This window comes from Hypanus sabinus, chromosome 2 (genome assembly GCF_030144855.1).
Source record: "Hypanus sabinus isolate sHypSab1 chromosome 2, sHypSab1.hap1, whole genome shotgun sequence".
In the NCBI taxonomy this organism is placed as follows: Eukaryota; Metazoa; Chordata; class Chondrichthyes; order Myliobatiformes; family Dasyatidae; genus Hypanus; species Hypanus sabinus.
Genome location: NC_082707.1, coordinates 191,049,503 through 191,070,980, shown reverse-complemented (window position 1 = coordinate 191,070,980; position 21,478 = coordinate 191,049,503). Strand labels below are relative to the sequence as shown.

The following is a 21,478-nucleotide window of genomic DNA, read 5'->3' as shown; positions in this document are numbered from 1 at the left end:
GACAACATTGGTGGTGTGGAGAGGAGAAGGCCTGCGGCTTGGGCAACTGCCGGTCTCACGTACAACCCTGCCCAGGCCTGCGCCCTGGAAACACCAGGCTCAGATCCATGGTCTCTCGAGACTGACGGATGCCACCTATTATCTCACTCACTGCACTGCAGTGTAAACACTTTAAACCACTGTTTATAATGCTGCTTACATTGTAGATACATGCTGGTATTTATTCTAAATCTGTACTTTAACCTCTAAATTATTTTTGGGTGACCCTTTGTCCTTTGTGCTGTTTTTTTGTTGCATATCATGCCAACACACAAGGCCATGGGAAAGGCGTACAGACTCCTTATAGACTGAGTTGGGAATTGAACCCTCACTCTTCTGATCGCTGGTGCTGTTAAACATTACGCCAAGCACTACACTATGTGAAGTTTGCATGTTTTCCCTGCAATCATGTGCTTTATTTCCCCAGTGTCCTCCTGCACACCAAAGATGTGCTGGTAGGATATTGTTCCCGGTATATTACTTCTTAGTGCGGGTAAGGGGTGATAGAATTTAAACAGAGTTGAAGGGCGGTGCATGAGAGGGAATAATTTGTTGGGAAATAAGGAGAGGAGCAATAGTACTGCCGGGATTGTTATGCTGGTATTTTATGGGATAAAATGTACTTATACATACAGTAAGTAAATGTGAAATAATAGCCAGTATCAATAGTTACAACCGTGAACCTATTTGTTTCACTTCTTAAAACCTAATCGGTTGACTCGTCCTTTAAAGGAGTTCTGTTATCCTCTTTGGATCATTTGTGACTCCAGACCCACAGTGCGGTTAACTTATAGAAGTGGCCTAGCAAGCAACTCACGTCAAGGAACAGGGATTGGCTGTAAGAGTTAACATTACCGGCGTCATCCACCTTCAATAAATAATTAAATAAATGAGAGTGGATTAACTACAGGGTGACACAGTAGTGTTGCGGTTAGCACAGTTGGTTTACAGCGCCAACTGTATGTTTTGATATACATGTGACAAGTAAAGCTAACCTTATCTTACATAATTATATAAGTTAGATATGGTCCTTGTGGAAGTTAATTATGGCCCTTGTGGCTAAAGGGATCAGGGGGTATGGAGAGAAAGCAGGTACAGGGTTCTGAGTTGGATGATCAGCAATGATCATACTGAATGGTAGTGCAGGCTCAAAGGGCCGAATGGCCTACTCCTGCACCTATTTTCTATGTTTCTATAATCTTATAAAATGGAGCTGAATAAACGTCTGAAGAGTTTGGAAGTGGAAATGGCAAAATAGTCACCTTCTGGAACATTTCATGGCTCTGACTATTGCAATAGAGAATGATAGGCTGCTTTTTAAAAGTCTCTTGTTTGTTGAAGTCCTTGATGTCTTCGTAGCAGTTGACTTGACTTGCAGGTATCATTTTGATTCTGTCCTGCTGATTGCAAACGCATACCTATGTTTTACAGAGGTCCTGTTTCGAGAGCTGCAATACAAGCAGCTTGCTCTGCAGCAATTTGTCCACTATCTGAAGGAGACGGGAGAACAGAAACTACTGATGGAGTTGCTCAGGTAAGACGTGTGATCTTGTATTCCATACTTCCTGTTGGCATTTTGGTTGGATTTTGGAATACAGGACAAGGAAGCAGTTGGCAGTCCCTGGGTTGTGTAAGGGCTCCATTTCTAATAATTGTCCGTAGGCCAATTTTTCTGTAAATCTGAATTGTCCATTTTCTATGGTAATCCATATCACATCATAGGGCACACACTATAATTATTTAATTTCATTGAACAATCATCCTAACTCTACCCATGGGAAATATGGGAACTAATGGGAAATATACACACACACACACACACACACACACACACACACACACACACACACACACACACACTCGCACTCGCACTCGCACTCGCACTCGCACTCGCACACGCACACGCACATTCACACACGCACACACACACTCAAGTGGCCATTTTATTAAGTACACCTGTACACTAGCTTGATAATGCAAATATCTATTCAGCCAATCATGTGGGAGCAACACAATACATAACAGCATTCAAATATAGTCAAGAGGTTCAGTTGTTCAGGCCAAACATCAGAATGGTGGAAGAAATGTGATCCAAGTGACTTTGACCATGGAACAATTGTTGGTGCCAGACGGGGTGGATAGGGCATCTCAGGAACTGCTGATCTCTTGGGATTTTCATGCATAAGAGTCTAGAATTTACAGAGAATGGTGCATAAAACAAAAGAAAAACAGCAAGTGGCAGTTCTGGATGTGAAAGTGCCTTGTTAATGAGAGAGTTCAGAGGAGACTGGTTCAAGCTGACAGGAAGGCAAATAACCACAAATTACACCAGTAGCGTGAAAAGGAGTGATGCACAAAAGAACACATTGAACCTTGAAGTGGATGGACTACAGCAGCAAAACACCACAAAAATACACTCAATTGCCACAGGAGTTACCTAATAAAGTGGCCACTGAGTGTATAGATATTATTCATGGATATCATGAAATATTATTATTAGTAATAGTATTATTGCTAGCTTGAGAAGTGCTTTTTTAATGTATGTGAGAATTTGCAAAGGGTGGATTACCTTAGGTCAGGACAGGTTTCGTTATTCATAGCTAGTTAATAAACTAATTAAATTTGTACAGGAGTGTTGAAACATAAAGTGAATCCCCTGGTTATTCAAGCAACTGTTGATATTATATCTTGTCTGTGCTGACATTTTCCCTAGCCCCACAGTCCCCCACCCATCACCTCTGAATTTTTCAGTCAGCTTGGGATTTCTGAGTGCATTTGATGATGACTAATTACCATTGTAACAGGAGTGTGGAATTAGATTTTAACATAAAACGTCTGCAACATCAGATCCAGCAGAGGGCAGCTTCAAAGAGATAAAGTTATACCAGATATGGATGAGTTGGGCTTCAGTCAGAGTTATTCTGTAAATCAATATGTATCCTATGAATTTAGCATGGATAGTGAAATTATCCTTTATTTCTTTCAATACAGAGCCCTGGGGAGGACAGAAGAGGCAGCAGTAAGTATCCCAGAGCCTGGACCACAACAGAATGAGTCCTAAATTCAGTTAATTAACAAGATATTTTAAAATTCTCAATTTAGTAGTCAAGTCAAACTTATTGTCACGTGCACCAGTACGGTAAACAGGTACAATGAAAAATCAGGATCAGCTTTATTATCAATCACGTCTGTTGGGAAATTTGGGGCAGCACAGCAGAGCAGGATATGAAAATTACTCTAAGTTACCAGAATGCAAAAGAGGAATAGTGGGGTCGAGTTCATGGTTTCACAGACTGTTCAGATATCTGATAGCAGAGTGGAAGAAGCTGTTCGTAAAGGTCTCCTGTATCATCACCCTGCTGGCAGCAGTTTCACAGCATGTACATAAAGAAAAGGACTGTGCAAGACAAGACATTAGTGTCAAAATTAAACAATGACAAGCCCATGGAAATGGAGGAGGTGGGCCGTAGTCTATCATTGCTGAGGTTGGGTTAGAGCTGTGCAGATCAGTTCAGGATCCTGATGGTTGTAGGAAAAGAGTTGTTCTTGAACCTGGTGGTGTGGGGATTCAGGCTTCTGTACTTTCAGCCTAACCTCAGTGGTGAGGATCAGTGGTGATAGATGCTGCCTTGAAGCAGAATCCTGCAGATGTTCAATGGTGGGGAGGGCTATGTCCACTACCCTCTGCACCTTCTTGCGACTCTGTGCTTCCTAGTTTGTACTCACCTACCCTGGGGAAAAGTTCATACAGGCAACAGCATCTCTTCCACAATCTCCATTTGCACTGATAATGGAGTGCTTAGCCCCCTGCTCTACTTGCTTTATACTTATGACTGCGTGGCTAAGCTCAGCTCCAATGCCAGATTTAAGCTTGCTGACGACACCACTGTCATTGGCCGAATCAAAGGTGGTGACAAATCAGCAGATAGGAGGGAGTCTGAAAATCTGACTGAGTGGTGCTACAACAATGCCCTCTAATTCAACGTCAGCTAGACCAAGGAGCTGATTGTTGACTTCAAGAGGAGGAATCCAGAGGTCCTTGAGCCAGTCCTCATCAGGGGATCAGAGGTGGAGTGGGTCAGCAAGTTTGAATTCCCAGGTGTTATAATTTCAGAGGGTTGATACTTGATCTGGCATTTAAGCGCCATTACAAAGAAAGCATTGCAGCACCTCTACCTTCTTAGAAGTTTGCGAAGATTCGGCATGTCATCTGAAATTTCTGACAAACTTCTACAGATGAGTGGTGAAGAGTATATTGACTGGATGCATCATGGCCTGGCATGGAAACACCAATTCCTTTGACAGACAGACAGACAGACATACTTTATTGATCCCGAGGGAAATTGGGTTTCGTTACAGTTGCACCAACCAAGAATAGTGAAGAAATATAGCAATATAAAACCATAAATAATTAAATAATAATAAGTTAATCACGCCAAGTGGAAATAAGTCCAGGACCAGCCTATTGGCTCAGGGTGTCTGACACTCCGAGGGAGGAGTTGTAAAGTTTGATGGCCACAGGCAGGAATGACTTCCTATGATGCTCAGTGTTACATCTCGGTGGAATGAGTGTCTGGCTGAATGTACTCCTGTGCCTAACCAGTACATTATGGAGTGGATGGGAGTCATCGTCCAAGATGGCGTGTGACTTGGACAGCATCCACTTTTCAGACACCACTGTCAGAGAGTCCAGTTCCACCCCCACAACATCACTGGCCTTACGAATGAGTTTGTTGATTCTGTTGGTGTTGAATGGAAGAACCTCCAAAAAGTAGTGGATACAGCCCAATCCATCACGAGTAAAGCCCTCCCCACCATCAAGCACATCTACACTGAGCGCAGACACTGGACAGCAGCATCCATCATTAAGGACCCCCACCATCCGGGCCATGCTTTCTTTTCGTCGCTTCCATAGGAGCCTCAGGATGCACACCACCAAGTTCAGGAACAGTTATTATCCCACAATCATCGGGCTCTTGAAACAGAGGGGATAACTTCGTTCACCTTCACTCACTCCATCCTATGGACTGACTTTCAAGGACTCTTCATTTCAAGTTCTCGATACTTATCGTTTATTTATTTAATTATTTTGTCTTTTTGTATTTGCGCACTCTGTTTGGTGCAGTTTTTCATTGATTCTATTATTTCTTGTGTTTATAAGACCATAAGACATAGGAGCAAAATTAGGCCCTTTGGCCCATCAAGTCTACTCCATCATTCAATCATGGCTGATCATTTTACCCCCTCCTCAGCCCTACTTCCCAGCCTTCTCCCCATAACCTTTGATGTTGTGTCCAGTCAATCTCTGCCTTAAAACCACTCAACAACCTGGCCTCCACAGCTGCCCGTGGTAACAAATTCCCACAAGTTCACCACCCTCTGGCTAAAGAAATTTCTCTGCATCTCAGTTTTAAATGGATGCCCCTCTGTCCCGAAGCTGTGTCTTCTTGTCCTAGATTCCCCCACCATGGAAAACATCCTTTCCACATCTACTCTGTCTAGGCCTTTCAGCATTCAAAAGGTTTAAGTGAGAGCCCCTCCTCATCCTTCTAAATTCCAGCAAGTACAGACCCAGATCTGGGAAGTGTTCCTCATCTGGTAACCCTTTCATTCCTGGGTTGTATATGGTGACATATATATACTTTGAACTTTTAACTTTGTTACCTTCCATCCTATGTAGGGTTCTCATAATTAGAAATACCTTTATAAGGTTGCCCCTCCCATTTCCAGTTTAGCTGCATCTTACCTATAACAGGGTGACATAAATATAACTGAGATCATGGCTGACCCAACCTTGATCTCATTTATATATGTATGGCACTCTGCTATAGGAAAGGCCTCAATGCTTCTTTTCCTTCTCTCTCACCTTATGGTTCATGAGTCTGCCAATCTCTGTTTTGAATATATTGGATGAAACTGCCTTTGCAGCTCTCTGGGGGAGAATAGCCATAAAAAAAGAAATTCCTATATATGTATTCCCATGCATTATCTGAGGACATAAGAGACAATTTGGCTCAGTGACATTTATGTCAGGTTTCAGAAGCACACCCATCAGTAATACCGTGCCCCCATTTAACTCCCTGTAAGGTCTCCTGTCTTACCCATTAACTCCTCCAGTTCCCCGGGCACCTGCCTGCACTGCGGCCAATTTACAGTGCTCAGTTAACCTCCAGGGCAGAATATGTGAGGAAATCAGGGACCCTGGGGTAAGTCTGTGTGGTCATAGAGAACATGCAGTCTGCACGCGGTCAGTAACTAACATCAGTGTCTAGCCTGGGTTCCTGGAACTGTGAAGCAACAGTGCTACCTATTTGCAACATCATTCCTCATTCGTCTTAAATGGGCAATGCCTTATTCTGAATCTATACCCACTAGTTCAAGGTAGCCCTATTAAGGGAAACATTCCCCTGTCTTCTTCCCTCCAATCCCCTTCAATGTTCTTCAGAATCTTAAAACATTTTAATAAGGCATTTTCTCATTTTCCTGTATTATGCTGTATACAGGCCCATTCTTTATACATCAATGCCTTCATCCCATCCTGAATCCCTCCCGTACAATTGCTACCTGAATGCAATTCATTAAGGTCCTGATACATTTAGCACCTGGCACCACAAAGTTGTGGGCATCTGAAAAGCTGTGAGATAGGGACAAAATCTTTTGGGGACACAATAGATCCATCACTGCAAAAGAGGGGGAATCTCGATTAATGCATGTTTCTTTCTATGAGAGGACTTTAATTTATCTCTCTTTTGCTGCCTATTTTCTGACTTTTATTCCAGAATTCTGCGACTTGTAATTGCTTCATTGCTGCACCTTGAGTTCAAAATAAGTGTATTATCAAAGTACATGGTGTGATGAGCAAACCAAGCTGAGATGGGGTCCAGAGTTGACCCCCCTGTGAACTATGCTGCTAATGAGAGAGAGAGAGAAAAAGAGGGGGGAGACATCCCACGCAGATGAGAGAGAGAGAGACATGATTTAATATTATGGCTCGAGTGTAATGAAACGCCGAATTAAACACCGAGATAAACCGTAGTCAATGAAACAAGGTCACAGTAAGATTAACCATTTACTGTTCATTCTTCACATTAATGTATGGTGAAAACTGTTGATAAAACAATACAAGATTGATACAGTATTTGTTCCCTTCTTGATATCACGTTGACATTGTAAATACTTGTAAAAGTAAACTACAACTACATTGCATTAAAGTGCAGCATACAGTCAGAATCTACCTACGCCATGGACCGCTTTAAATACACTTCAACACAAACTATCCGCAACTCTTTAACTAACGAAAACATAAACCTCATTGGCCGTCGTTACTTTTAACGGGATCGGCGTTAACATTTTAATTCAACATATCGATTATCTATTAACTTACAGCGTTGCTCTCACTGTGATTTCTAATGCTTACGAACAACTTCTTGCACAGGTCTGCCTCGTGCGAGCCCCCGCCCTTGCGTTGATCCCAAACCGGTATTTTCCCACAAGACGCGGCGAAACTGGATGTGACATCATCACATGCCGATATATTTTACAGGCAATGAATATACTTTAAACAATTCTAATTCTAACTAGAAAATACTAACAAATGAATTACTAAGCGAAAATATTATAAACTAAATAACTGCCATAAAGGCAACACATGGCTCCTTGGCTGATTGTTTACCTTTGCTCCAAGGACTTTTGCCTGCTTGTTAAGATTCTTGCAGAGACAGCAAGGCAGGACCGAGTGATGGATGGCCGGTGCCCTGCAAAGGGGAGATAAAAAGCAGGTCTGCGAAGACACAGACAGACACACCAGGGAGACACGCCACGGGACACTGAAAGAGCATTGTGCACCCACGTGAAGGTGGGGGTTTGGAGGATCGATTCAGGGGAATTGATCAGTGGCTCACGGTGTGTGAAGGTGCGACCGGTGGGGTCTTGTTGTGTGTCCACCCTTGCCTGGGTGACAGGTCTACCACTGAAGAATGGTCGTACGGGGGTCACAGTCGATGACCATAACAGGACAGGAAGATAATGGAAGGTTCGACAGCAATGGCATCACCTCTCGCGCTCTCTCTCTCTCTCTCTCTCTCCAATGTTACACCAGAACTACCTCGACCTAAACTGAATTGAACTGAACTTTTCACCATCATAAGACTACCCATTTACCCCTAGACTTTGAAAGAGCTTGGTTTTGATTTGTATTTCCACAGTTCTGTATATATCATTGCTAACCTATTTCATATATATTTGCATTTTATAGTAATGTATTACTTAGTTTACTAATAAACACTATTAGTTACAATAATACCAGATTCCAACGTGTATTCCATTTCTGCTGGTTCAGTAACCTGGTCACGGGATATGTGACAAAGGTGTTCTGCATAGGTATGTTCCATTGAGGCATGGAAAGAATGGTAGGGTAAAAGAACCATGGTGTACAAAGGATGTAGAAAATCCAATTAAGAAGAAAAGGAAAGCTTACGAAAGGTTCAAGAAACTAGGTATGTTAGAGCTGTAGAAAATTACAATGTTTCTACGAAGGAGCTCAAGAATGAAATTAGGAGAGTTAGAAGGGGCTTTGAGAAGACCTTGGCGACCAGGATTAAGGAAAACCCCAAGGCATCCTACAAGTATGTGAAGCACAAGAGGATGAGCCATGTGAGTATAGGACCAATCAGGAGTGAGAGTGGAAACCTGTGCATTGAGCTGGATGAGGTAGCCAAGCTACTTAATGAAAACTTTGCTTCAGTATTCACCACTGAGAATAGGTTGAGTGAACTTGGCCTTTTCTCCTTGGCACAACAGAGAATGAGAGGTGAACTGATAGAGGTGTATAAGATGATGAGAGGCATTGATTGTGTGGCTAACATGAGGGGGCATAGTTTTAAGGTGCTTGGAAGTAGGTACAAGAGGATGTCAGAGGTAAGTTTATCACACAGAGAGTGGTGGGTGCGTGGAATGCACTGTCAACGAAGGTAATAGAGTAGGGTCTTCTAAGAGCCTCTTAGGTATGTGGAGCTTAGAAAAATAAAGGGCTATGCAATAGGGAAATTCTAGGAAGTTTCTAAAGTAGGTTACATGGTCAGCACAACATTGTGGGTCAAAGGGCCTGTAATATGCTGTAGATTTCTATGTTTCTATGTTTAGATAGGTCGCTGTATAATACCTAAAGATTCATTTTCTTGTAGACATACAGAGTAAAAGCAAAGAAGTACAATAGAATCAATGAAAAACTACACACAAACACTGACAGCCAATGTGCAAAGGAAGGCAAACTGTGTAAATAAATAAATAGTACTGAGAACATGAGTTGTACAGTCCTTGAAAGTGAGTCCATTGGTTGAGGAATCAGTTCAGAGCAGAGATGAATGAAATTATCCATGATAGTTTTAGGAGCCATGATGGTTGACTATTCCTGAACCTGGTGGTGTGGGAACTACAGCTCCTATAGCTCCTTCCCAATAGCAGCAGCGAAAAGTGAGCATGGTCCGGGTGGTGGTGGTCCTTGATGATGGATGCTTGAAGATGGTTGGTTCCCAAGCTTCCGGTTTCTAAATTGTTGTTAAGGATTTTCTGTTGATGTCTGAAGCAAATTTGCAGGAGATGTTAACTCGTTTTCAAATTCAATAAATGCCATTTATTTTTTTAAATATCAAATTTCTTATTTCAGCTCTTGCACTACAAGGAACACTTGAATATCAAAGACCGTGATAAGAAGAAAGAATATTTGAAAAGCTGTATTGGGTAAGTATTGAATAGAGATACTGTGTAAGCAAGCAGCTGAGAGAAGGCAAGTTAAAAGGTTTGATAATTTTGTTTATTTCTACCCAAAGGCTCTAAGTTTTCTAATTCCTCTCCTCCTTTCTCACTTGATGCCCTCCCCTTGTTGGTCCGCAGTGCTACGGGTACACGGCATTCAAATGCTCATCCAGATTCTATGTTAGTTGAGGCAGTTAATGCTGAAGTCTCTGCACGCTGCGATCATGTCCAAACACAATCCTGCTATCCCTCACTTTGTATTAGAAACAGAGGGCTATACAGTAAAGAAACAGGCCCTTCAGCCCACCAAGTCCATGTCAGAATCAAAATCTGGTTTATTTTCACTGGCATTTGTCGTGAAATTTGTTAACTTAGCGGCAGCAGTTCAGTGCAATACATAATATGGAAGAGCAAAAACCCAAAATAAAATAATAATAATAATAATAAATAACAGTATAAGTTAATTAAATAGATTAAAAATAGCACAAAAACAGAAATAATATATATTTATTAGGTGTGGTAGTGTCCAAAGTCCAATATCCATTTAAGAATCCAATGGCAGAGAGGAAGGAGCTGTTCCTGAATCACTGGGTGTGTGCCTTTAGGCTTCTGTACCTCCTACCTGATGGTAACAGTGAGAAAAGGGCATGCCCTGGGTGCTGGAGGTATTTAATAATGGACACTGCCTTTCTGAGACACCGCTCCCTAAAGATGTCCTGGATACTTTGTAGGCTAGTACCCAAGATGGAGCCAAACATATTTACAACCCTCTGCAGCTTCTTTCTGTCCTGTGCAATAGCCCCCTCCATTTCAGACAGTAATGCAGCCTGTCAGAATGCTTTCCACGATATACCTGTAGAAGTTTTTGAGTGTATTTGTTGATATACCAAATCTCTTCAAACTCCTAATGAAGTACAGTCACTGTCTTGCCATCATATTTACTTATACTAATCCCACAGAGGGGGAAGGTGGGCAGTGGGGAAGCAGAAATAAACAAAGAAGCTGGGAAGTGAGAGGTGGAAGAGACAGCTTCCCCTTCACCTGGTCTCACCTATCACTTCCCATCTTGTATCCTTCCCCTCCCCTCACCTTCTTGTTCTGGCTTCTTCCCCTTCCTTTCAGTCCTGACGTAGGGTCATGACCTGAAACGTCAACTTTTATTCCCCTCCATAGGTGCTGCCTGACCTTCTGAATTCCTCCAGTGTTTTTGTGTGATACCTGAGATTCCCAGCATCTGCTGAGTCTCTCGTGTTTATGATTTTCTCTATCTCTGTTTTTGTCTTTAGGCTCCCATTTGCGATTGATGATGGCACCTTTGTTGAAGATCACTATACACTGTTGGAGAGACAGATTATTATTGATGTGAGGAACAACTTGGTCTATTGTTTACCTTTCCATTATCATTCGTCCACCTCAGTCCCCACCAACAGCTCCTTCCTTCGACACCCACTAACAGTCTTCTCCCCTTCCCTACTGCAGGTTTATCCCATGCCTACTTTAACTTCCAGCCAGATTTCCACATTGGAAAGAACTGCTTTGTTTTTGCTCAAATTCAAAAGGACATAGTCAGCACTTTTTTTTCCAAATGGGTACACAATAGAAAGCCCACTGTCTGGAAACAAGACAGCTTGGTATGACAACTCTGCCCAAATCTACAACAAACTTCAGCTAGTTGTGGATGCAGCTTAATCTATTATATGAACCAGCTTGCCCTCCATTGACTCATCATACCACATCCAAAGACCCCTCTCATGCTGAGAATTCTCTCTTTTCCCCTCTCCCTTTGGGCAGAAGGGGCAAAAGCTTCAGAACATTTACCAGCAGACTGAATGACAGCTTCTGTCCCGCTATTATAGAATCTTGTATGGACCTAATATATACTAAAACTGAAACCTTTCTCTCTTAATCTGTCTTCTTGTGACCCTTGCACTTTATTTGTACCCTATACTGTTTCCTCCCGCAGCCCAAAGACATATGAGTTGGTAGGTTAATAGGTCATTGTAAATTCCTGTGCTGAGACGGAGGTTAAGTATGTGTGTCTGGGTGGTGTGGCTAACTGGGCTGGAAGGGCCTGTTCCGTGCTGTATTTCTAAGTAACCAAATAAATGTGCTGCATTTTCTCTGTAACTGTAACACAATATAATCTGCATCCTTTATTTTTACTTTGGTACAGGTGTCCCCCGCTTTATGAATGTTCGCTTTACACCGCTTTGCTTTTACAAAAGACCTATATTGGTAACCTGTTTTCGCATTACAAAGAGGATTTTCGCTTTTACGCAGATTTTTCCCATATAAGTTAATGGTTCTTCATTTTATGCCATTTCGGCTTAAGAAAGGTTTTATAGGAACACTCTACCTTTGTAAAGGTGGGGGAGACACCTGTACTACTGATGTATTTATGTATGGTATAATCTGGCTGGATGCCATGTAAACAAAAGCCTTTCACCGTATCTCAGAACATGGATCAATAATATGTCATTTACTAATTCCCAGCATTTTGTGTGAGTATCACTCTGTACGTTATAGCCGCCTTTGTATGAGACATAGTGTCATTCAGCATGGAAACAGGTCCTTTGCCCCAACTTATCTGTGCCAACTATGTTGCCCATATTTGGCCACAGCCTTCTCAACCTCTCTTATCCATGTACTTACCTAAATGGTTTAAAGTACCTACCTCAACTATTATTTCTGGTAGCTCATTTTAAGTACACATCACCCTTTTGTGAAGCAGCTGCCCCTGATGTCCCTTTTAAGTCTCTCGCTGATCTTAAACCTATGCCCTTTTGTTTTTTTTGGAACACCTTCCTGGGGTAAATACTCTGTGCTTTCACCCTGTCTATGCCTTGCCTGATCTTATTCACCGCTCCTGATCACTGATCTCCCTCCCGGCACTTAACCTTGCAAATGGAACAAGTGCCACACCTACCCCTAAGCACTCCTCACTCTACCATTCAGAGCCCCAAACAGCCCTTCCATTGGAGGTGACACTTCACTTGTGAGCCTACTGGGCTCATCTACTGTATCCAGTGCTCCTGGAGTGCCGTCCTGTAGTACTGGCGAGACCCAGCGTAGATTGGTAGACTGTTTGCCAAGCACCTTCACTCCATCTGCCAGAAAAAGCAGGATCTCCTGGTGGCCACCCATTTCAATTCTGCTTCCCATTCCCATTCTGGCATGTCGGTCCATGGCCTCCTCTATTGTCATGATGAGGGTATGCTCAGTTTGGTGGAACAATACCTAATATTCCGTCTGGGTAAACCTCCAACCTGATGCAATGATCATCCATTGCTCGAACCTCTGGTAGTTGACCCCCCCCCCCCCCACTTCATCATTCACCAATCCCATTTCCCTCTCTCACCTGATGTCCTTACCTGCCTGTCACCTCCCTCTGGTTCTCCTCCCCCTTCCCTTTCTTCCATGGCCTTCTGTCCTCTCCTATCAGATTCCCCTTTATCTCTTTCTCCTATCAGCTTCCCAGCACCCCACCCTGCTCCCGGTTTTACTCATCACCTACTACCTTTTACTTCTTCCTCCCCTTCCTCCATCTTCTTACTCTGACTTCTCATCTCCTTTTCCAGTCCTGATGAAGGGCTTCAGCTGAAATGTCGATTGTTGAATTTTTTTCCATAGATGCTGCCCGGCCTGCTGAGATCCTTCAGCATTTTGTGTGTGTTGTTTATTCACCACTGTCAGGTCCTCCCCCTGATAAGGTAAAACGGTTCTAGTAAATGCAACTTTCCTCATCACTAAGGCCCCTAAGTCCAAGCAACATCCTGATAAATCTTTAATGCATTATTTCTAGTTTAAAATCTTTCCAATAACAGGGTAACCAGAACTATACACCATAGTCCAAATGAGGTTATATCCACTCCAAGTTGTTCTTGTTTTAATGCATATTTTATGTCCTTCTGAGAGTTCCCATTGAACTTATGTGGCATGTTTAACTGAGTAAGGAACTATAAAAAGAGACAAATATAGGGTTTACTGGGAATGAACTCTGGGTGGTACTTGTGAAAAGGACCATCCTTTTCACTGAGACTGCCCTGGCTTCACAGGTGACCATTGTTGTTTCTGGGTTTTCAGGAGAACGATAAACGTGTTGAGGCATCCAAACAGATGAAGGTGTTCAATGAGCACCCCAGGAAGGCTTCCATCCTGTACATGCCACTCGTGACAACACTCTACTACTCCTGCTTTTATCATTATGGAGAATCGGAGGTGAGTTACTGGTTCTGATTGCAGTCCTGCACATGCATTAGTTGCATCAGGGCTAAGAGTGGAGCATAACTGCTTTAGAACATAGAACAGTACAGGCCCTTTGGTCCATGATGTTGTGCCAACCTTCTAATCTATTCTAAGATCCATTTGACCCTTCCCTCCCCCATAGCCTTCCATTTTTCTATCATGCATGTGGCTGTCCAAGAGTCTCTTAAATGTTCCAAATGTATCTGCCTCTCCCACCACCCCGGCACCTCCTGCTCTCTGTGTAAATAAGATTTACCTCTGTTATCACCACTCACCTAAATCGATTTTGCTATGTGGTTTTATTAATGAGATGTCCAATTACCTTAAGGAAGAGCTAATACTTTCAACTCTTATCATGTGTGTGTTGGGGATGACAATGTATTTCTCTCTCTATTGTTGATCGGACATTCCTTTTGGATGGGAGTACAGCTCAACATACTCATAAACATCCATCCCCCCCCCCCCCCCACCCCCTAAACAGATACACTTGCACACAAGTAGAGTGGAAGTGAGTAGATAATTACCACATCAATATTGCTTGATAACTTCACTGCTATAAATCATGGAGTCATATGGCGCAGAAACAGACCCAATAGCCCAATTTCCCATGACGTTGAAGATGTCTACCTGACCTAGTTCCATTTGCCTGCATTTGGCCCTTAAACCTCCAAACCTTTCCTATCTATGTACCTCTCCAAATGTATCTTATACATTGCAATAGTACCCACCTTTACCACTTCTTCTGACAGCTATTGGATGATGGGGGTGAGAAGGTAGTGTATTTTGAGAACAATGTTTATCAAGATTGTGTATTGTTATTTTCAGTAAACAAGTATAAAGGAGAACTAAATGATTGTTACTCCAGATCCAATGTAAGCATAATAAGAATAAAGAGCAGAGTGAATAACACAATAAATAAAAATGCATTAGATCAGCTCATATACCTGGACTGACTGTATGTAATGAGATGCTCGAGTACCTGTACGTAAAGTGACTATGACAGGAGGTGATAAAGTAGTGCTGATGGGGGGTTGTGTGGTGGCATGGGTTAATGGTGGTGGTGTTGATCAACCCGATGGCTTGGGGGAAGTAACAGTTTTTGAGTCTGGAAGTCTTAGCATGCTCTTTCCTGATGGGAATGAAACCAACAGTCCATGAGAAGGGTGGGTGGGATCCTTCATGAAATTTCTGGCCTTTGGCCAGCACCTTTCTATGTATATGTCCTTGATGGCAGGTAGGCTGGTGCTGGTGATGTGTCAGGCAGTTGGGCATTGTAGAGCCCTCCTGTCTGCTGCAGTGTGGCTACCATACCATGCAGAGTCAGGACGCTCTCAACTGCACATCTGCAGAAGGTCATGAGTATTGACGTGCTTAGTCCAGCTTTCTTGACTTGAGCCTCCTCAGAAAGTAGCGGCATTACTGGGCAATAAGGTTAAATTAAATGGTGACAGGAGCTGGTCCAAGTATTTAAATACAGCAGTGTTCCACACTCCAGTTGATTGATGTTGAATTCCTGGTGATACTTCTTCGCTGTGTCCTGCAGTTGGGGGTTGGAGGATTGGTCTGAGGCTCCTCTCCACCCCAAACGTGACAGAGCTGCCAAGGATTTTCATAGCAATCCTGTGTAAAACGAAGTAAGCTGCATCAGGAGTGAGCTTGAGGGTTACTGGGAGTAGGTGAGACATGACTGTCATCAAGGTGGCTGAGGTGGGGAATGTCTAACCTTGCTTACAACTGAAATACTTCGAGATGACAACAGTGTTCTCTTTTTGTTTCTTTATAGGGAACGTTCAGTAGTCCAGCAAATTTGAAAAAAACCTTCAAGGTAAGTTCTGCATCTTGATGTTAGCCTCTAAGGGGTAATCACTATTGATCCAGTAACACTTCAAGATTCAAGATTCTAGTTTATTTATCACATGTTAAAACTTACAATGAAATGCGTAGTTTGCGTTAAAAACCATCACACCCAAGACTGTGCTGGGGCAGCCCATAAATGTTACAGTCCGTGTGCCAACATAGCAAGCGCACAATGCTCAGCAGAACATAACATGCAACTACAGCCAATCAGGCCCCATTCCTCCCTCCCACCCTTGCAGATTCACGGTGCTCTAACCAGGATGATAGAACTGAGGATGAGCCAGCAGCTTTACAAGTAGATGATGGGTGTAACATGAACGTAAAGAAGGACAAACCAATGCTTGGGTACAGATGCAGACAGGGCAAAGGGTTAAATTGTGCTACAGAGGCAAAATTCAAAAAGGCGAAGAATACAGGACTGAAGGCAAACTTAAGGTTGTTAAAGTGGATAAGTCACCTGGACCAGATGAGCTACATTCCAGAGTCTTGAGAGAGGTTGCTGAAGAGATAACATGCATTGGTCATGATCTTTCAAGAATCACTTGATTCTGGCAGGGTGTGGAGGAAAGGAAGATTGCAAATGTCGATCTACTCAGTAAGAAGGGAGGAAGGGAAAAGAAAGGAAATTATAGGCCAAATATCCCAAGTGGTTGGGAAAGTGTTGGAGTCTATTATTAAGGATGAGGCTTTGGGGTACTTGGAGACTAGTGATAAAATAAGTGAAAGTCAGCATGGTTGGTGTCAAGGGAAATCTTGCCTGACAAATTTGTTAGAGCTCTTCATGGAAGTAACACGTAGAATGGACAAAGGACAGGCGGTGGATGCCATTTACTTGGATTTCAGAAAGCATTTGATAAGGTGCCACATGTGAGGTTGCTTAACAGGATAAAATCCTTTGGCGTTACAGGGAAGATTTTGGCATGGATAGAGGCATGGCTGACAGGCAGGAGGTAGTGGGTGGGAATAAAGGGGGCATTTTCTGGTTGGCTGCCGGTGACTAGAGGTGTTCCTCAGGGGTCAGTATTGGGACCTCTACTTTTCACATTGTTTGTCAATGATTTGGATAATGGAATTGATGGCTTTGTGGCAAAGTTTGCGGATGATACGAAGATAGGTGGAGGGGTAGATAGTCCTGAAGAGGCAATGTGATCGCAGCAGGACGTAGACAAATCGGAAGAATGGGCAAAAAAGTGTCAGATGGAATACAGTGTTGGAAAATCAATGATAATGCAATTTGGTAAAAGGAAAAAAAGTGTGGACTATTATCTAAATGGGGAGAAGGTTCAAACATCAGAGGTGCGGAGGGACTTAGGAGTCCTTGTGCAAGACTCCCAGAAGGTTAATTTACAGTTAAATCTGTGGTAAAGAAGACAAATGCAATGTTGGCATTTATTTCAAGAGGACTAGAATATAAAAGCTTGGAGATAATGCAGAGAAGACACTAGTCAGGCCGCACTTGGAGTATTGTCAACAGTTTTTGGGCCCCATATCTCAGAAAGGATGTGTTGTCATTGGGGAGAGTCCAGAAGAGGTTCATTAGGATGTTTCTGGGAATGAAGGGGTTAACACATGAGGAGTATTTGGCGGGTTTGGGCTTGTACTCACTGGAATTTAGAGGAACGTATGGAGATCTCATTGAAACCTACTGAATGTTGAAAGGACTAGATAAGGTGGATATGGAGTGAATGTTTCCTATGGCGGGGGTATCCAGAACTAAAGGGCAAAGCCTCAAAATTGAGGGGTAACCTTGTAGAATGGAGGTAAGGACCAATATTTTTAGTCAAAGAGTGGAATGCTCTGCCACAGTCTGCGGTGGAGGCCAAGTCCATGGGTGTATTCAAGGTGGAAGTTGATATTTTCCTGATTGGTCAGAGCATCAAAGGATATGGCGAGAAGGCAGGTATATGGAGTTGAGTGGGATCAGCCATGATGGAATGGCAGAGCAGACTCAATAGGCTGAATGGCCTAATTCTGCTCCTGTGTTTTATGGTCTTATGGTGTAACCCCAAGACAGTCCATATTCTTTGGCCTTCAACCTCAAGTGGACTCTGATTCGGATGTGCACACGTAGACACTGGGCCTTCGGCAATCCCAGGAGTTCCAGTCTTTTACAACCTTCTGCCTTTCCAACTTCGTTCCTAAAAGACTTAGCTTTTCATTCTCCAACTGGCAATAATTCCACTGCCCTTTTACCTTTATGAGTTCTCAGGGTGTACTTGGAGACTTAACCCCTGATCTCCTCACTCTGCCTTGGGATAGAGAGTTACAGCACGGGTAGAAGCCATTTGACCCACCAAATTAGTTTATTTGTTACACACTTCCTACCCCGATCCGTATTTTTCTTCCCGCGTTCCTGTTAACTCCCCACTCCTGGATTCTCGAACTCATTTCCAAACCTGGAGCAAACTATACTGACCAATTAACCTACTGATCCATGCAGTTTTGAAAACTAAAGCACCTGAAGGAAACCCTCAAAAATCTCAGAAGTTCAAAGTAAATTTTATTATCAAAGTACATACATGTATGTCAGTTGCCATATACAACCCTGAGATTCATTTTCTTGTGGGCATACTCAGCAAACCTATAGAATAGTAACTATAACAGGATCAATGAAAGATCAATCAGAGTGCAGAGAACAAATTTTACAAATGCAAATATAAATAAGTCTCAATAAATAATGACAACATGAGATAATGAGGATTTTAGGAGTCCTTAAAGTGAGATCATTGGTTGCAAAAACATTTCCATGGATGGGCAAGTGAGAATCGTTATCCCCTTTTGTTCAACGATCTGATGATTGAGGGGTGGTAACTGTTCTTGAATCTGGTGGTGCGAGTCCTGAAGTTCTTGTACCTTCTACCTGATGGCAGCTGCGAGAAAAGAGCATGACGTGGGTGGTGGTGATCTCTGGTGATGAATGCTGCTTTCCTACGACAGCATTTCATGTAGATGTGCTCAATGGCTGGGTGGGCTTTACCTGTGACGTACTTGGTAGAATCCACTACCTTTTGTTAGATTTTCCATTCAAAGGCATTGCTGTTTCCATATTAAGCTGTGATGCAGCCAGTCAATACACTATGCACTACACATTTATAGAAATTTGTCAACATTTTCGATATCTTCTCGAATCACTGCTCTTACGTCCGTAGCCCCCTCCTTTGTGAGAATCGCAAGATCACTGTTGGGTTGGGTCAAGGGGCCCAGGAAATGGGAAAAGAGACTGCAGGCTGGCTCGTTTCACCGGCGATGTAAAGCTATGGGACATGGCCATTGTCTCTTGGAGACCAATTTGTGGATTGAGCTACTATACTACGTAAACGCCCTCAGGCAAAGTGGGCTGATTGAGGGAGAGAGTGCACGCCCCCAACCTGATTGACATCTACGGCCCTGCGAGTCAGGATAAAAGAGGGCCTGGAGGAACAGTCTCTCAGAACACCAGAAGAAACGTTAATCGACCACGTAACAGCCGGAAGTCACCTGAAGGAGGCCACATGCGTTCAATTCCATGGCTGGAATTGGTGGCTGGAACCACGGAAAACAGCTTTTAGCTAACAATGGGGGAATCCGCTCCCCTGACCCAACGGATTGGCATCATAAAAGACCTGGGCAAGTTTAAACCGCATCGTTCTTAAACCCAACAACGCTGCAGCTTGAATGAACTGATAGTGACTGTTATCTTTCCATCGGACAATACATTATCCCCTAGGCAACGATAGAGCTATTATTATTATTATACCCGCGCTTTAGATTTAGTATCGACGACGTATATTATCTGTATGTTTGCATTAATCTTATTTTTGTGCCCTTTATCAATAAATACTTATAAAAATAGTACCATCAGACTTCAATGGACCTCTGTATCTTTGCTGGTAAGTGATCCAGTTATGGGATTTCGTAACACTGCAAACTCCTAAAAAAGTCGAGGCGCTGCAGTGTTTTCTTTGCAATTGCACTTACGTTCTGGGTCCAGGATAGATCCTCTGAAGTCGTAACACCCAGGATTTCAAAGTTGCTCTCTCCACCTCTAATCCTCCAATGAGGACTAGCTCATGGACCTCTGGTTTCCCTCTCCTGAAGTCTTCAACCAGTTCCATGTTCTTACTGACATTGAATGAAAGGTTGTTGTTATGACTTCGCTCAGCCAAATTTTCATTCTACCTCCTGTATGCTGATTCATCACCACTTTTGATTCGGCCCACAACAAGGTGTCATTAACCAACTTGAATATGGTTTGGAGCTGTGCTTAGCCACACAGCCATAAGTTTAAAGTAAGTAGAATAGGGGTTAAGCACACAGTCTTGTGGTGCACCTATGCTGATAGAGAATGTGGAGGAGATGTTTTTGCCAATCTGGACTGACTGGCGTCTACAAGTGAGGAAACCCAGGATCCAATTGGTCAAGGATCCTTGGAGCTTATTGATTAGGTTTAAGGGGATGATGGTATTGAATGCTGAGCTATAGTCAATAAAGAGCATCCTGATGTATATAACTTTGCTGTACATGTGTTCTAAGATTAAGTGAAGAGCCAATGAGATGACATCTACTGTGCACTTGTTGCAAATTGGAGCAGATCCAAGTCACTTCTCAGGCAGGCGTTGATATGTTTCATCACTAGCCTCTCAAAAAACTTAATTTCTGTGGATGTAGGTACAACTGGGTGATAGTCATTGAGGCTGGTCACCACACTTTTCTTGGGCACCAGTATAGTTGAGGCCTACTTGAAGCTAGTAGGTACCACACACTGTTGAAGTGAGAGGTTAAAGATCTTAGTGAACACACCAGCCAGTTGGTCAGCTCTTTAAGGCTGATTTATACTTCTATGTAGGCTCTACACCATAGCAAGTGACCTACGCCGTTGTGAGCATTTATACTTGAGCGTTGGTGTGTCTGCGTCGCTCTGCAATGCACTGCTAAAACGCTGGCTGGTGGTGGGGTTGCTATGCCACTGTGTTGAGTTCTGTACTCCAAACAATGGCGACTGAAACTGAGCGCATCATGTTGGAGTTGGAGCTAATAAATGTTGAACAAGAGTTACTTTCATTGAAATTACTGCAACGCAGAAAAGAGAGAAGACGTCGGAGGAGATGGCGTGTACGACCATTGAACAGATTGAGGCAGAAGGAGGGTGAATTTTCTGTGCTTGTCCGGCCACTGAGAGACATGGACAAGGAAATGCATTTCAAATATTTTCAAATGTTGGCAGGTAGATTTAATGATTTGTTTCATTGTTCAGAAGCAATCAGAAATGTGTAGGAGGAAATGTGATGCTACCAAGCGGACCAATTATAGTTGTTGCGGTCTGCGTCGTCGCGATGCGTAATTACATTTTTGGGGAGATGCTCGTCAGGCTACGGCGAAGGGTACACGGCTACAGCGTAGATTCAACGCAGAAGTATAAATTGGCCTTTAGTACGTGGCCAGGTACCCCATCCAGTCCGGATGCTGTCCATGGATTCATCCTCCTGAAGGCAGTCCACACATCAGCTTCAGAGACTGAGATCAGAGGATCATCAGGAGATGGGGGGAGGGGGTTCACAGTGGCTTCTTCATATTCTGACAGTCAAAGTGAGTATAGAAGGCACTA

The 21,478-nt window shown here is 43.0% G+C and overlaps 1 protein-coding gene across 2 annotated transcripts in view; it reads left to right on the top strand.

Annotated features, from left to right (window-relative positions):
- The window catches only part of vipas39 (VPS33B interacting protein, apical-basolateral polarity regulator, spe-39 homolog), a 92,631-nt gene that overhangs the window by 52,701 nt on the left and 18,452 nt on the right, over positions 1 to 21,478 (top strand). For both annotated transcript variants that reach the window (XM_059961793.1, XM_059961786.1), the window contains exons 10-15: positions 1,471 to 1,573; positions 3,031 to 3,058; positions 9,704 to 9,777; positions 11,079 to 11,154; positions 13,876 to 14,010; positions 15,821 to 15,862. In XM_059961793.1, coding sequence (XP_059817776.1) covers positions 1,471 to 1,573; positions 3,031 to 3,058; positions 9,704 to 9,777; positions 11,079 to 11,154; positions 13,876 to 14,010; positions 15,821 to 15,862 — 458 coding nt within the window. The remainder of the gene's footprint in view (positions 1 to 1,470; positions 1,574 to 3,030; positions 3,059 to 9,703; positions 9,778 to 11,078; positions 11,155 to 13,875; positions 14,011 to 15,820; positions 15,863 to 21,478) is intronic.